Raw genomic sequence first — 15,543 nt, 5'->3', positions numbered from 1 at the left:
AAGCCTGAATGCCCTTAGTCTACCAATAATTAATCTCTATAAAATTGTTGCGATAAAAAGTCATGAGAAAATCGAGAGTCAATTAGAATCGTGCGACTTTTTCAAATTGTCTCTCCAAAAATTCAAATTTGTTGCCCAAAAACGTTATTCTTCATATTTTAGTAAACTATTCAGGGTGGAACTACTGGGGGTGCGATCTTGGGCCCGCACCCCCTGGGACCCTCCAGGCACTTGCTCTGATGTGAAGGCACCCAGGCCCCTGCTATCATAGTTCCATTACTGTAACTGTTATTCTCAGCATGCAGAAAAATCATTTGAAACTGTTGTAGATGCAGTGTGTGCAGAACCTTTAAGGAAAACTAAACCCTAAACATGAATATGGCTAAAAATGCCATATTTTAAATACCAAACTAATTGCAGTAGCCTAACGTTTCAACTTCTCAATAGCAGCAATATTCCAGGACTTCAAACTTGTCACAGGGGGTCACCATCTTGGGAGGTGTCTGCGACACTCACATTATCAGGGGGCTCTGAGCAGCTGTTGAGAAGCTAAGCTTAGGGTTTGTCGTAAACTATCAAGGGCAAAATTAGTTTGTCCTATGGATACCAAATAAGGGCTGTGATTGGTATTTGACACCCTACATGAGGCTCTGTTTGGCAGTACACCTGTTTTTATGCAACCATAACTTGCCTCTAAGTCAGGAATTAAAAAAATAATCACTTTCTTCGAGTCCACTGGGAGCAACATCCAAGGGGTTGGTAAGCTACCTTTCCAATAAGAGCCTGTAGCCTGTGGAGTGGAATAGAAACTCAATTAAGTGGCTCAAGTACAAGGTAATGTTGTATTATTACAAAGGAAATCATTTTTAAACATTTGGATTATTTGGATAAAATGGAGTCTATATGAGACAGCCTTCTGGATAATGGGATTGCGGATAATGGAATCCATACCTGTATTTTAAAATCACATATAATAATGGCTTATGGTTATTAATGTCAGTTTGCACCATCTATTTAAGAGAGGGAAAGGCCAGAAAGGAGATGTGTATTGAAAAAAAATTGCAATTTTACATCAGGTATAGTAATCCATACCTCCCAACTGTCCCTTTTTAGGAGGGACAGTCCCTCTTTTGACAGCTCAACCCGCAGTCGCTTATTTGTACTGGAAAGTCCCTCTTTTCTCTGCACTGAACAGCCAGAAAAAGAAACAAAGTTTCTCACTTAATTGGCTTTTAGCAGAGAGCCCAGAACATCTAACAGGTGCAAATAAGATACTTTGTAACAATTTTGAGACACAAAAACACAGTTTAGATGAGGAGAAATATTTTCAAACTTTCATAACCTGCCAAATTTTGTAAAACAAACATGGTAATTAGGGGGTGTGGCCACAGAAAGGGTGTGGTCAAAAAATTGCTGTGCTACGTGCGGGAAAACATTTTTTGTCCCTCTTTTTACTTCCAAAATGTTGGGAGGTATGAGTAATCCACAACATGAAGTTTTATTTATTTACAGATGATTAGTCACTATGGGTTCTAGGCCAGACTGAAGTTACAATAAATTGACTTCAGTCTGATTTTATTTGCCACATTAAACTTGTATTTCTAAATGTTTGCACTAACAAAAGAGGTATATATTTGGAAACTAGGACTGGCTCTGAGCAAACTGGGCATGGGCTGAGCAGATGTTGTGCTGAACCACAAATATTTGGGTAAAATGTGCTTAATTACACATGTATAATTAATGTACTGGTTTCTAATAAATGATATGAGTCACATAAATAGACTGATAGACAGTGTTACTGTTGGGGATACATCCAGATTGGCCAGGAGACTCTTTCTACTTTTGAAATGGTGGGCACTGACCACATCAGCCAATAAACTTTTGCTCTGTGTGGCTACAACTGTATTATTGTTAATTTTTATTATTAATCTTTCTATTCCGCTATTCATGTTCCGGTCTCTCATTCAAACCACTGGATAGCTCCATTCCGATAAAGAGCTGACTATAAACCATAGTCAATGTAACTTCAGTGTTCTTTTAACGCGAGACTGCACTGTACATGATTTATGGGAAAAGTTCCTCCATTCAACAAACTGCATTTCACCCTTTTCCAAAATGGCAGGGCGCACACAAGCGGCGCTGGAAGTGACGCTATTTCCGTGTTCATTTTTCTACGCTGCCAATCAAAGCGCGGTTTTCGAAGCCTTCACTTTTTTGCCACTTTGTTGCCAGGTGTGATGACGCGTCTTGAAGGCGCATGTTGATTGGTTAAAAAAACAAGGTTATCCGGAAAGCGCCTACGCTTCTTCTTCCTTTCTACGAGCCAGCGCCATCATGGTGAGTTCGTAGTGAGTGAGTTCTGTGTAATAGTGACTGTTATTAGAAGCCGTTCTGCGGTTGGAGACCCTTATTTAGTCCAGCAAATCTAATAGCCAGTATCTGTTTTGGGTATAGGTGGAGGGAATCAGTTTGTGGTCTGTGTATTACGGAGAACAGGAGCCACATGGAGCCGGGTCTCTCCGCACAGGCCCAGTCATTTGGCTTCAGTGTGTCCGTGTCACGTTGTAGTAAGCGTTCCTATACCGTTGTTCAACTTGCAGCGTCACAGCTGCGTCAGTTTTCTTTCAGCTCGAAACCTGCCTTCAATAATTGCTGGTTAATAGTAGCGCAAGTGATAGCGAGGCTTGGCAGGCATTCTTATTGGAACTGGAGACCCTGTATGTGCATCTGGTTGGCTCGGTGTCTTAGCGTTTAACCTACATTGAGCGTGTCAACTAATGTAGCCGAACGCATTGGTGGACTGGCTACTGAGCCATGCGCAAAACCAGCGCTAACTTGCTGGAGGCAATGTGTACTCGTTCTCCTCTCCCAGCAGCATTGTCTGTTATTGTGCTGGTGTGGTGTCACGCTTAATATGTATGATCTGTGTGCTCCACAAATGCCCATCCATTCAAACGTATTACTGTGTTAAACTGAGCATTTTCCAAGAAATCTCATATGGACCAGTTTATTTTGTAAGTGGGCTTGGTTCTTACACATGAGTAATCCTTCTAAAACGTAATGCTTTCACTTTACCCCCCACATGCTGAACATATACACATCTATATGCACCTCTGCTGTATTGTTTGAGCTGGGTGAAGTTCTGCATGTCATTACTTGCTTATTCCATATACTAGTCGATTGTACCTCAATTTCGGGATCTACTATAAAGTAAACAAATGGATTGTGGTCCCAATGTTTCGCAGCCGCAAGAATCAGGGTTGCCAGGTCTAATTTTCAAAACCTGCTACAAAACTAGCCAAGAGGCAATTCAAAAGTAGCCCAAAAATACCACAATATGTGCAGTGATAAAGTCTAATAAATTAATTTGTGAAAATACACCTTTTTAAAAGTTTCACATTTTCCCATGAAATAAAATGGGACAGTCACCCCCTTCCAGGAGCGTAACTACAGAGAGGTGCCCAGGCGGTATAGGGCTCCCATAAGGCCCTAATACATATACAATTTCAATAAATATTTTCAAAACAGGTCAAACTCTAGACATTTTGGTGGCCAGCAGATTTTTTGCCCCAAAATTGTGTAAAATTGAGGAAAGCTACCGGAAAATGCAGGTAGGGTACAGAGCCCAAACTCGAAGTCCGTCCCATTGCATGGTGGGTATTGTAGTCTTACATTAACCTTCAAAGTTGGCAAATTGTTAAACAAATTCTATATTACCCAACATGCATTGGGAGACGCAGGCTTGGCACATTACTGCAAGGAAAAACTTTGGCTGGTTTCCAAATAACAAACCAGCCAAAGGCCCAATAAGTAGCCCAAATCCGTACCTTGGCTAGTTTGTACTTTCAAACCCCGTCTGGGCTTTAAATTAATAACCCAATTTGGCTTGGAAACCTGGCAACCCTGGTGAGAATTTCAAATTGAGTATCTCTCAAGAATGTTTATATTTAACATATTCAAGGGCTCATTTACAGTTATGGGTTAAGTGAAGTTGCTCAAAACAGCCAGCATTGCACAGGTGCAATGTAGCACCAGTGTAGTACCTTTGGAACCACTTGGTCCTCTGGCTGGCAAGACCAAAGAGGAGTATCTGTTCTAATGATCCTATCTGAAGAACGGAGAAACCATTGGTCCTCTGGACTAGGCTGACAAGCGGAAGCTTGATGAAAGCTGGGCCGCTGTGCTCCCATGAGGGTGGCCCCTGACTTGCATTTTGAGTCGGGGGAGATGCACATGCACCCATGCTTAATCAAGCTTCACTTCCTTTGCCCTTGCCATTAGGTGGGTGGGAAGTCTTTTCTTTTTCTGGCTGCCAACCAGAGCCTTGCAAAAGGCAACCAATGGCCTTGCACCGCCCACTCCAGCACCCTTTTTGTGTCTGGTTTGAGCACCCTGGATGGGGTCACGGTCTTTTGGCTGGACTCGCAGGCCATGACACACCCTGGGGGAAGCTTCGGCAGAACCCAGGGTCGACGGGACTCCCCCTAGCTTCGGCGAAGGGGAGTCCAAACGTCCCCAGACCCCTTCGGGGGGGCGGGGTGGTGGGCCCTCCCTAGCTTCGGCGAAGGGGGACCCACCCGTTCGAGCTGTTCGCTGGCGGTAGCTGGGAACAGCTTGGGCAACGGAGCCCATGCCTTCGGGTAGGACTCGGAAGGATGATTCAATATCACCTGTCTTTCATGGTTTATTTAACAATTCGGAAAATGAAGCAGCGCAAGAAGATTAGTCCCCTGCAGTAGTGAAAGTATTGAAATTTTTCGCTTGGCATCTAATCCTGCAGACCTTCAGGTGTTACCAAGCTAAAGTTATGTTGACATGGTCCTATATTTAATATTTTAATCATACTGAAGTGGTCTGTTCTTTTACTCTACATGCCCCTCCGCCAGTGGACCACTCCCTATTCTTGTACAGATCCATAGACTTGTGTTCAATCTAAACATAATAAATACTGCAGCCTGTAGAGTGATTTAGCTTCTCCATGATCACACAATTTAAACCTATCTGGACAGTTGGGAGGGATAAACACTGCAGGGCTGGTGCGTTCTTCAGTGCAGTTTTCATACAAATTGTCCCCTGTTGAATGATTAGCATTATGAGAGATGGCTCTTGTAGGAACATGTCCTTGTCATGTGATTTGATATCATGTTAAAAAATATAACCTTTTTTATGTGTCAGTGATGTTACATAGGATTTGAAACAATCATTTTTTCGTATTCTTAAATTTATTTATTTTTTTAAATATTGTATTACAGGTATTCAAGCGCTACGTCCAGATTGGCCGTGTAGCCTATCTCTCCTTTGGCCCACATGCTGGCAAACTAGTGGCAATTGTTGATGTCATTGACCAAAACAGGGTAAATATGATTATTTTTTACCTAATGAATTTCTAGTTTGTGAAGAATATAAATAGAAAATTTATAAACAAATACTGATGGTAACTTTACTCTACTAAAATCTAAACTTTTAGGAGCCTCATGAGAGGGCTATTTTTATATGGGTTTAATTATAGTAGTTATGAACACATAAACAAATGGTTTTAACTAAAGTATCTGGAGTTTATTTGCGGGGAAAATACATTTTTGTTTTGTTTTACAGGCCCTTGTAGATGGTCCTTGCACTGGAGTAAGACGTCAGGCTATGCCTTTCAAGTGTATGCAGCTGACAGATTTTGTAATAAAGGTCCCACACAGGTATGTATTTCTAGGTGTCTGCATGCTTAAAGGGGATGTATTGTCAAAAATTAAAATCCCCGTTTGCCCTTGTGGAACTGATATAAGCCTTTTTCTAATTGCAATCAATTATTTTTTATCAGTGGTTTTCATTAGCGCTTTAGTTTAAAGTTGAGCGCAATCCGTTCCCCCACATAACTGCTCTTTCAGCTGCGAGCAAAACCTTCACGGCTTGTGGTAGTCTCTGCTGTTCGACCCGCCCATCTCTTCTGCTGTTCCCGCCCGCCTACCAATGAAAAATGAGTAGCTAGTCAAGCAATGGTGAGAGTGACTGTGACGTTCTGCAAACAAGACCGCCTACTCATTTTTCATTCGTAGGCGTGTGGGAACAGCAGAAGAGGCAGACGGGTCAAACAGCAGAGATGGCCACGGTCCTTGAAGATTTTGCTCACAGCTGAAAGAGCAGGTATGTGGGGGAGCGGATTGCACTCAACTTTAAACTGAAGTGCAAATGAAAACCGCTGATAAAAAATAATTGATTGCAATTAGAAAAAGGCTTATATCATTTCCCCAAGGGCAAAGGGGATTTTAATTTTTGACAATACATCCCATTTAAACAACTACTTGTTTTCAGAAAGACCACCATAAAAAACAACTTTTTCCAATTACTTTCTATTTTCTATCTGTCACCGTTTTTCTATCTGAAGTGTAAAGTGTCATTTTTTAGCTTCTAAAGCAGCTCAGGGGGGAGGGTCGCTGACCCTGTGAACTGTTCTAAATTGATTCATTTAGTTGATAGATTTCTTATCTTTGTCCCTGCTGAGCAGAATGTGAGTTTCGTTACAGGCAGCTATTAGAATTGATATAATAGTTGCTTATGCTCCAGATGCTGCTGAGAAATGTATCAATTAAATGTTGCAAAATTGTAACAGTTTAGAGTCTTCACCTGAATTACTGAGCTGCCAGACTCAAAACACCAGAGACAGGAACATTCAACAGTAAAAATTAATGTAAGTAATTGAAAAAAGTATTTCTGTGGAACAATCTGAAAACAACTGAACTGAAAAAAGTATTTGCAAGGTGAACAACCTCTTTAAAGGATGTCACTAGCCTCCTTATATGGTTACTTGGCACCATTGTCATCCATTCCTCTATTTATCCTCCCCCATAAACAGTCCATTATGGTGGCTAAGACTACTGCTGCCAAAATACCTACCCCTTTGGTTTGTGCATTCCATAGCAACTTCATTCATGATGAAGTATGTGATCCTAAAAGGTTAGAGGCTATCTTGAAGAGAACAAAAGGACAGCTACAAATTACTCTTTGGATTGCCTTTTAAATCCGTATTTTAGTGAAGTAAAAACAGCATTGTCTTTTGAATTCTGAGCAAATATATGTTTATGAAGCTTGTAAGAAAGAAGTACTAGTGTCTGAAGGAAAGCCCCCCCCTTTCATCCTTGCATTCAGGTCATAATGCTTATTTAATTGCAACAGTACACTGGCCAATCATCTGAGATGGTTGACCACCCATGCATCGGACTCGGGTTGGCAGCCCAAACGTTGAGTACCCAGGTGCACGGCAAAACCATGTAGCAAAAGTCTATATTTTTAAAGTGCATATACAGCCAACGTTACGTTTCGGTTCCCTCTGGGACCTTTCTCAAGGTCCCAGACCTATAACTAGGAAGATAGGCTTTTAAAATGTTTTCAGATATTTTAGAGGTGCAGGAAACCCTTTTTCCTGCAAGATGTGATAGTTCTTTGACTAGGTCTATGGCAATCCACTGGGCAAACATAAAGATAATACTTAATAAAATAAAACTTCTTTGTTAAAATGTCAGTGATCTTCTAAATTTGTATAGAAATAACTCCCTTTCCTTCTTCTGTCTATATGGGGTTTTGCATTATAAGGAAGTGCAAAACAAATGTATAATGTAGTGCAGTGTGTGTAATACACCCTGGTTACTGTTTTAAAAATTAAGGACGAACTCCTTGTATTATACACTTTTTTTAAGAATTCTGCATTATAATATATTGTGTGCTTCATCTTTCTTGTAGACTGGCACTATAACATTGCTTTTTAACCCCTAGAATTTTGCAGGCTGTGGCTTTGAGTCGTGTTGTCTTGAAAATTTACAGAATGTTTTTTTTATTTACTTGAATAAATAGACTTTCTGCATCGCCACCACATACTGACATACCACACTAATGATACTAATCTATCGATTACATTCTAGTGCTCGTCAAAAGTATGTTCGACGTGCCTGGGAGAAAGCAAACGTTAATGAGAAGTGGGCTGAATCTAGCTGGGCAAAGAAAATTGATGCAAGACAAAGGGTAATGTATACCAATCCTTTTCCTCCTTTATGAAGTATATTGTAAAAGCTTTAAATGGGATCACCTAAGAGGGCATCTTCCTGCGTGAAAGAATTATCTGGTGCAGAGCTAGCTTTAATCAGTTGTTGGAATTAATGTTGTTGAAATCCAGGTGAGGACACATACTAAAACTTACCACAATATTCCTCATATTTGGGGTTAAAGAAAAAGTAATCTTTTGATTTTAAAATCCCTAAAAAGACTTTAAACACCCCTCACATGACATATCTCTCTCCCAACATTGAGCCTGATGTCCTTTCTAAGAGAGAAACATGCTGCAGAAATCAGTCAATTCATTATCTAATGTGAAGCCCCACTCCCAAGCCATCCTTTTCTTATAAATAGGAAGCTGGTCAAAGAGCTGAATACTGCATGAGCCTGATTGATTTCTATTAAAGCAGGATACATAGTTGACAACACTTTCACCAAGTAAAAAAAAAAAAAAAAGCTTACTTGGGATCTGTTGTGCAGCACTGTCAAAGCCAGATTGTAAAGATGCTTCATGAAACTTTTCCCAGCTCTGCAAAAAAGTGGCCCAGTAAAATATAAGGGGATGCTCCAGAGAGAATTCTGCCCTCTCTGTACACCAGCTGCCTACACAGCTCCATCTGTAGCTGCACAAGTTTTTCTTGACCGATGCAGTCATTTGTATTCTTTAAGAAAGTATTAAAGGATAAGTGTTTTAATACACATTTGTTTTAATTTCAGAAAGCAAAGATGTCCGACTTTGACCGCTTCAAAGTTATGAAGGCAAAGAAAATGGTAAGGCTAATGTATTACAATATTGGATTTGTTGCTTAAAGGGAAAGTTTTATTTAAAATGCATGCAGTTTATATATTGAACTTTTCAAAACCACCAATTGCAGGTAGACTTTTTGTACACCATACTATAATTTTAAGGTAAACTACGCTTGTAAAGGTAATCTACAGTCAAAAATGTAATGTTTCCCTCTCTAAAATATCTGTATATTCTTGTGAAAACTGCAGGGGTATTGGTTTCTCACTTGCCACACCAAGAAATTAACTCCCCAGTTGCAAACTGTGTGTAGATCCCTTCTAAAGCCAGCCATACATATGCCAATATAATAGTACAATAATATATTTGCAGACATTGCCTGCTGATATCCATGACAATCACTTTTATTTCCAGGACACGATTTTGCATGATTGCTGTGTCAATTAATGGCCAGAATATAGCCTGACTTGTTTTTTCTACTTTAATACTACAATTCAGATCTGAATGTTAGTTTATGATTGTTGCATTAAAAGTACAGCATATAAAGTGTCTTTAGGATAATGGCAGGTAAGGAGATCTATCGACTGCACTTACTCGCTGGTGACAGATCTCCTAAAAATACCTTAACAGTTGTCAGTGTGAATCTCTTGAGGGTAAAGAAGAATCGCATAACTTCCAGAAAAAATTGTTTTGGGAGATTCTTTGCCCCAGGCTACAAATCATGTCTGCCATAAGCCCAAGGAGGATATCCAGTGGCTGCTAAAAAAAAATATATTTGCTCTGAGAGCAAGTGGAATCCCTGGGGAGAATAGTAGACATTTATATTTCTTGCAAAAACACTGCAGTGTTTTTAATGCAAGTATATATGTGCTATTTTTGAGAGTATAACCTAAAACTATTTTTTTTTTAATCATCTTTAATATCTGTTCATGCATTTTATAGTTCCCATTTAAAATATCTAGAATTTACCCTTCTGTAATATGGAAAACTCCTTAAACCTTCTTAGTAATTAAACATATCACCTTAATATATTTTGCTTTGGTGTGAGCGTCTGTTAAAAGGCACTAATATCCTTATTTCACAGTGATAAAATAAGCTGTTTAGACGTTCATGTTTGTATAGTTGTGATTATATACATGAATTTGCCTTTACGTCTTTAACAATGCCTTTATCTGTAATAAATGATGCTGAATATCTGTATATCTGAAATCTATATTCTGTTAATGTTGGAGCTCATCGTGGCAATAGTTAATAAAATGTCACTTTCTCTTTTCCACAGAGGAACAAGATCATCAGACATGAAATGAAAAAGCTCCAAAAGGAGGCTGCCAAGAAAGCATAATTCTCTGAATTTGGAAAGTAAATCAAATAAATTGTTTATAGACAGTTTGTGTTGTCTTTATTTTGCTCTCTTTGGGGCAAATAAATCTACCTCCAAAGTTGTGCCAGCATTGGCTTCGCCGCACTTTGCCAGGCGTTGATTCGCCAGGGCTGCTCTAATTCATGAAGATCCGAAGTTGCGCACAAGTTACCGATTGTTTGCGAAGTTGCGCTAGCTATGTTACGATCAGCGGTTCGAAGTTACGCTGGAGATGCCTAATTTGCATACAGTGCCAAGTTAAAGTACAATGGACGTATATGTAGCAGCAAATACATTACACTACACAAGCCTGAGAAAGCTTCATAAAATAAAATAGTTGTTGTTTTGCCCTATACATGTGCCCATTGTATAATTTAGGTGCCATATGTTAGGAAATGTAGGGGGGAAGGAGGGTACCCCCAAAAAAATTTACAATCTTTTTTTTTTTTTTTTTTTTTTTTAGCCTATCACCCTTAAAAAAGTAAGACACCTGCGTGGTTTGGGTCCCTTTGCCAGAGTGCAAATTTGCCTGGCGTAAGGGTGCGAAGTAGCTCTAGAGTAGATCCACTTCGCTAGTGTATTTATGCCAGCACCCGTTAGTAAATCGTGAAGTGGCAAAATGACATCACGCTTGCGAATTTTCACTGTTATAAGCCACTTCGCCCTTTAGTAAATTTGCCCCTTTGTATCTTGTGGTCATTCGTTCCAAGTTTTCAACAACACCAAAAAAACTAGATCACAGGCAGGATTTACTTTTTGCACAATGGCAACATGAACACTAGCAGTAAAGCAGACTACAATATCCCCTGGATTATACACCACTTGCTTGATTATGATGTCTAGCTACAATATTTTCTGAATGTTCTTAGAACAATCTGTTTTTATATGCATTCAAATTGGGAGAGATGTTTTGGTTACTTAAAAAAGGAAAGCTACCGAAGCAGTTTGTCAATAATGCAAGCTAAAACACTAATTATTTCGCAGAATGCTTTACCATACTTGAGTAAACAGCTCTAGAAGTTGTTTGTTTAGGATAGTAACTGCGATATTAGGTTTGGTGTGACATCACTTCCTGCCTGAGCCTTTCCCTGCTCGCTCATAGCTCTGGGCTCAGATTACAGCAGGGAAGGAAGGGGATAAGGGAGAGAGCAGCACGCTCGAGCCCTAGCGGTTTATGCTTAAAACAGGTTTGATACAGAAGCCCATGTATACACAATAGAAGGAAAGAAATTAGATTTATCTTTTGACAGAGGACTCGGAGCAGCATTACTTTGAGGGTTTACCGGTGTATTTCTATAGACCTTTCTGATAAAGCTTACTTAATTTTAGCCTTTCCTTCGCCTTTAAAAATGTATAAATATATGCCTTTCTATGAACTAATACCTTTATGCATATATTCCAAGAAACTGGACCCGGCATTACTAGATGTGGCCAAAACTGTGGATGGGTAGTGGTCATTTGTACAACAATTTGTTTCTGTTCTATATGTCTCTGGAACCAAAGATGTCTGACCGTATCCTGGTACAGGGTTTCTTTTCACCAACCATATCCAGAAAGCCTTCTTCAGTAGAGTTAATTTCTATTTACTCTTTAATAAGAATAATAGTTCTTTGTACTTGATTCTACAAAAAAAATGGAAAATCCTAGGTCCAAAGCATTCTGCATATATGCATTAAAGCATTCCAGTCTCCCAAAATCGCTACAAGATGAAACTTCAAGCGATTTTGAGAGACTGGAGCGACATGGGTTTTATCACCAGCAATTCACATTATTGCCTATGGGAAAGCTTTTTACTGGAGAGTGCAGGAGATTAGTTGCCCAGAGAAGCAGCGATTTATCGCCTGATGTGTCACTGCCCTTAGGTCTACAAGAAAATCTTATTAATACTTAATAAACCCAAAAGACTGGTTTTGCTTCCAATAAGGATTAATTATATCTTGGTTTAGAACAAGTACTGTTTTATTATTACAGAAAAAAAGGACATCATTTTTAAAAATTTGGATAAAAATGGAGTCTTTGGGAGACAGCCTTTCTGTAATCCTCAGCTTTCTGTATAACCAATTCCATACCTGTATTTGTTTGTTATAGCTATACAGGAGCAGTGACCAGCTCCATGTTGTAGCCCCCACCCTTCCCAGCTATAGTCAGGTGATCCCACTGGTGTCTAATAAAAGGGCAGCCAAGTTTGGGAGTTTTACTTTGAAAGCAGCAAGTAAGTTGCAGGTAAAACTTAGTCCCTTTGTAAAATGTATAAAGAAGCAATAGAATTCTTAATGAATCAGATGAAAATTGAGCACAGGACTGGCCAGATATGGGATGACTTTGACGTAGTTGGCCAGCTTAAATATATTGCAATATATGGACAAACAATCAGTGTTTTGTTTAAAGGGGCGACAATTTTTATACACGTGTCTCATTTGTCAAAATGCATTAAACTCAATGGACGTCTGAATAATTTTGACTCACGACAGTTTTCACGATTCATTAAATTGAGCTTTTTGGCATTAACTAGTTCTGTATGTTAAGTGCTTTCTAATTTATTACATGAGTGTGTTCTCTTGGAATTCCCTAAATTCATTGTTGTGTACATTAAATAAAGTATTAAGTAAGGAAGGGCAGGGAGAGCAGGAATAAGAGCGCAAATGGGGGTGCAGGGTTGGCCCGAACCCGTCCGACCCACGGGTCCTGCAGGTATCGGGCCTGCCTGCACATCACTATTCTTCATGTAAATAAACCATGTTCATAGCCATTGGGTAATCATAAATAGAAAATTGCCATTTTGAAAAATAAGGGCCCCCCCTTGGGATCGAAGGATTCACGGTGCACACAAACAAACCATACATGTTTGGTCACATGAGCCAATTAGCAGACAGAGTTGTGTCTTTTGCTTCCACACTTCTTCCTGTTACCGTTAGAGTTGTAGTATTTCTGGTCAGGTGATCTCTGAGGCAGCACAGAGACCATCACGAAATGGTGGCTCAAGGCAAGAGATGTAAAAGGGCAATATTTACTTAAATATATACACCATTTTGGTAAGATTCTATAATATGCCACTTAATTTAATATAAACTAACTGTTGCTTAAGTATTCATTTTAGGGGTATAGTTTTCCTTTAAGCACAGAGCAGGTGAGGGGGGATGCATCAGGCAGCAGCCAAAAAAAGTGTGGGGGCCCCTTAGGTGGCAACGCAGGTGAGGAATTGGTCTCCAGTCTGACACTGCCTTTAATTAAAGGAGAAGGAATCCTATTTTCTACTTGGGGTGCCAAAAGTTAGGCACCCCAATTGACTACTTTTACTTACCTGGTAAGTAAAAGTAGTCACTTGGCCTTAAAATACATAACAATTTAGCTGAGTTTATACACTTGAATTTGGATCCAGCGATTCAGCACTGTACTAGGGTGCTGGCTGCTTGGCAACACCTGCCGCTTACGCTATGGGGTAGAGTGGCCCTGTTTGAAATGGTTTTTCTTCCGAAATTTTTATATCTCTTTCGCAACTGCCCAATTCACATACCAAATAGAGTTTTTCGCAACAATGATAAGATGATGACGTCATTTATTTGGAACAATAAAGCCCCCGGGATTGCCAAAGAAACCCTGTATGCCCCTTTAGATAGCGGAGGCCTGGCGCTGCTCAACTTGAAGGCTTACTATTTGGCAGCCCAAACTGCCTATGTTCATTGGTGGCTGGTGCCTAACGCAGAGAACCCTAATATGCAGCTACAGGCTTCGTGGCTGGGGTCGGTAGAGCACAAACCGATCTCCCCAAGGAACTGGCAGTGGTGACAACTACCCATAGGGCTTGGCTTTCCGCTCTCCATATGACAGGGGTTGACCCACCATTGCTCTCCCCGAATTTGCCACTCTGGAGAAACTCTACTCTAACCCACTTTACTGATCTCCCCAACTACCAAGACTGGCCAGTAGGGGGCATTAAAACTTTGTAAGATGTCTTAGAGGATAATATGTTTATATCTTACACTGTGCTTAGAGACAAAATGACGGTTCCTAATCTGAGGCTCCATGCATACTTTCAATTGAGAGAGGCCTTTTTGTCACAGGCCTCCCACACTGACAATGTGGCGTAAGCAAGTGAAAAATGTCCTTCCCCTGATCAAACTTACCTACTTGTCTAGGGGTTGTCCGGACAAGTTTGATAAAATTTGGCGACCATGGACTGATGCTGAGGGCATAACTGTTGTAGGTGAATACAATTTATATCTGATGGTCATGGGAACTCTGTATGCATTCTTTGTAACTGATGAACGGTCATGTCAATGGACAGTGCCCCCCTCCCCCCCTCCCCCTTGTCTTGTGAATGAAAATCAATAAAAACTTTTTGGTTTAAAAGTAGTCACTTGGGGGTGCTTAACTTTCGGCACCCCAAGTAGAAAATGGTATTCCTTCTCCTTTAAAGGGGGCCTGTCACCCAAAGAAATAATTCCAAATTGTTTTCTATTATGTTAGTTGAGCAAAATACACTTTGCTCACACTATATTTATTATTTACATTTTGTTTCCTTCAGTCTTGGAATGCACAATTGCAGTGGGCAGGCAGGTGCCATTTTGTGGATAAAAGCAATTTCTGTATCACCCCAAAATATTGTGTATGTGCCAGAATGAGGGGCCTAATGCCCATTGCCCTACGCAATTATAGAGTGTTAGACTGTTGTCAGTACAACAAATTTAAAAGAATCTTTGATTCTTTTGAGTTTCTTAGCAGTAACAGTTACCAGAATGTGGGCAGCAGATGCTCCTATATGTGGAGGTGCCAATGGGAACAATGTGTACAAGGCTTGACCGCAGTTGGTCCCTTCTTTTTTACTGCAGCAAAACAAGTTGCATTGAAATTTATTTAAGCTTTAAAAGTCAGGGAACAGAAACTTAATAAAAAAAAAATCAAACAAATCTATGTAAATGTTGGAGTTATAAAATTAACTTCAACAGAAACTAATAATAATTTGGTAATGTGGAAAATAGACTGGACCACAACTAAATTACAAATTGTATTTCTTGCATTATGCTAGTAATTTCCTGATAACTCTCAGTGCTTTGAGATGTACTTATCAGAGAAAGTGTTAAATTGTCACATTTCTTTTCCCTGTGTGCATGCTGAAACAATGCTTCCTTTTTCTCTAGGCCGGCTGCAGCAGCATGACACTTTGAGTTTTTGGCTCCCCCATAAACACCAAAGATCTGAACTCTTCGAGCATACTGTTTGCTGACTTTTATTAAAAGGTCCTCTGACAAAAATGTTTTTTTTTTTCAGTGAAAAAAAATGTAGTTGCAAGCAACTTACATTATTTAAACAGTTTCATTGGTTTTAAAGTTATTTGACAGTGGAATTGCTATTGAAAATAATATGTCTAATCATTTACATTCTCTGCACTCCCCAACTCCTG

At 39.7% G+C, this 15,543-nt stretch overlaps 1 protein-coding gene across 1 annotated transcript; it reads left to right on the top strand.

Moving 5' to 3' along the window:
* Nucleotides 1-2,322: 2,322 nt before the first annotated feature.
* On the top strand, nucleotides 2,323-10,168 carry rpl14.S (ribosomal protein L14 S homeolog; the record flags this gene model as incomplete). Its single annotated transcript, NM_001091255.1, is given in 6 exon segments — nucleotides 2,323-2,337; nucleotides 5,253-5,354; nucleotides 5,596-5,690; nucleotides 7,908-8,007; nucleotides 8,755-8,808; nucleotides 10,062-10,168. Coding segments are annotated over 6 exon segments (417 nt in total). The 3' UTR covers nucleotides 10,125-10,168.
* Between the last annotated feature and the right edge of the window lie 5,375 nt (nucleotides 10,169-15,543).

Source organism: Xenopus laevis, chromosome 6S (genome assembly GCF_017654675.1).
Source record: "Xenopus laevis strain J_2021 chromosome 6S, Xenopus_laevis_v10.1, whole genome shotgun sequence".
In the NCBI taxonomy this organism is placed as follows: domain Eukaryota; kingdom Metazoa; phylum Chordata; class Amphibia; order Anura; family Pipidae; genus Xenopus; species Xenopus laevis.
This window is presented reverse-complemented; position numbering and strand designations above follow the sequence as displayed.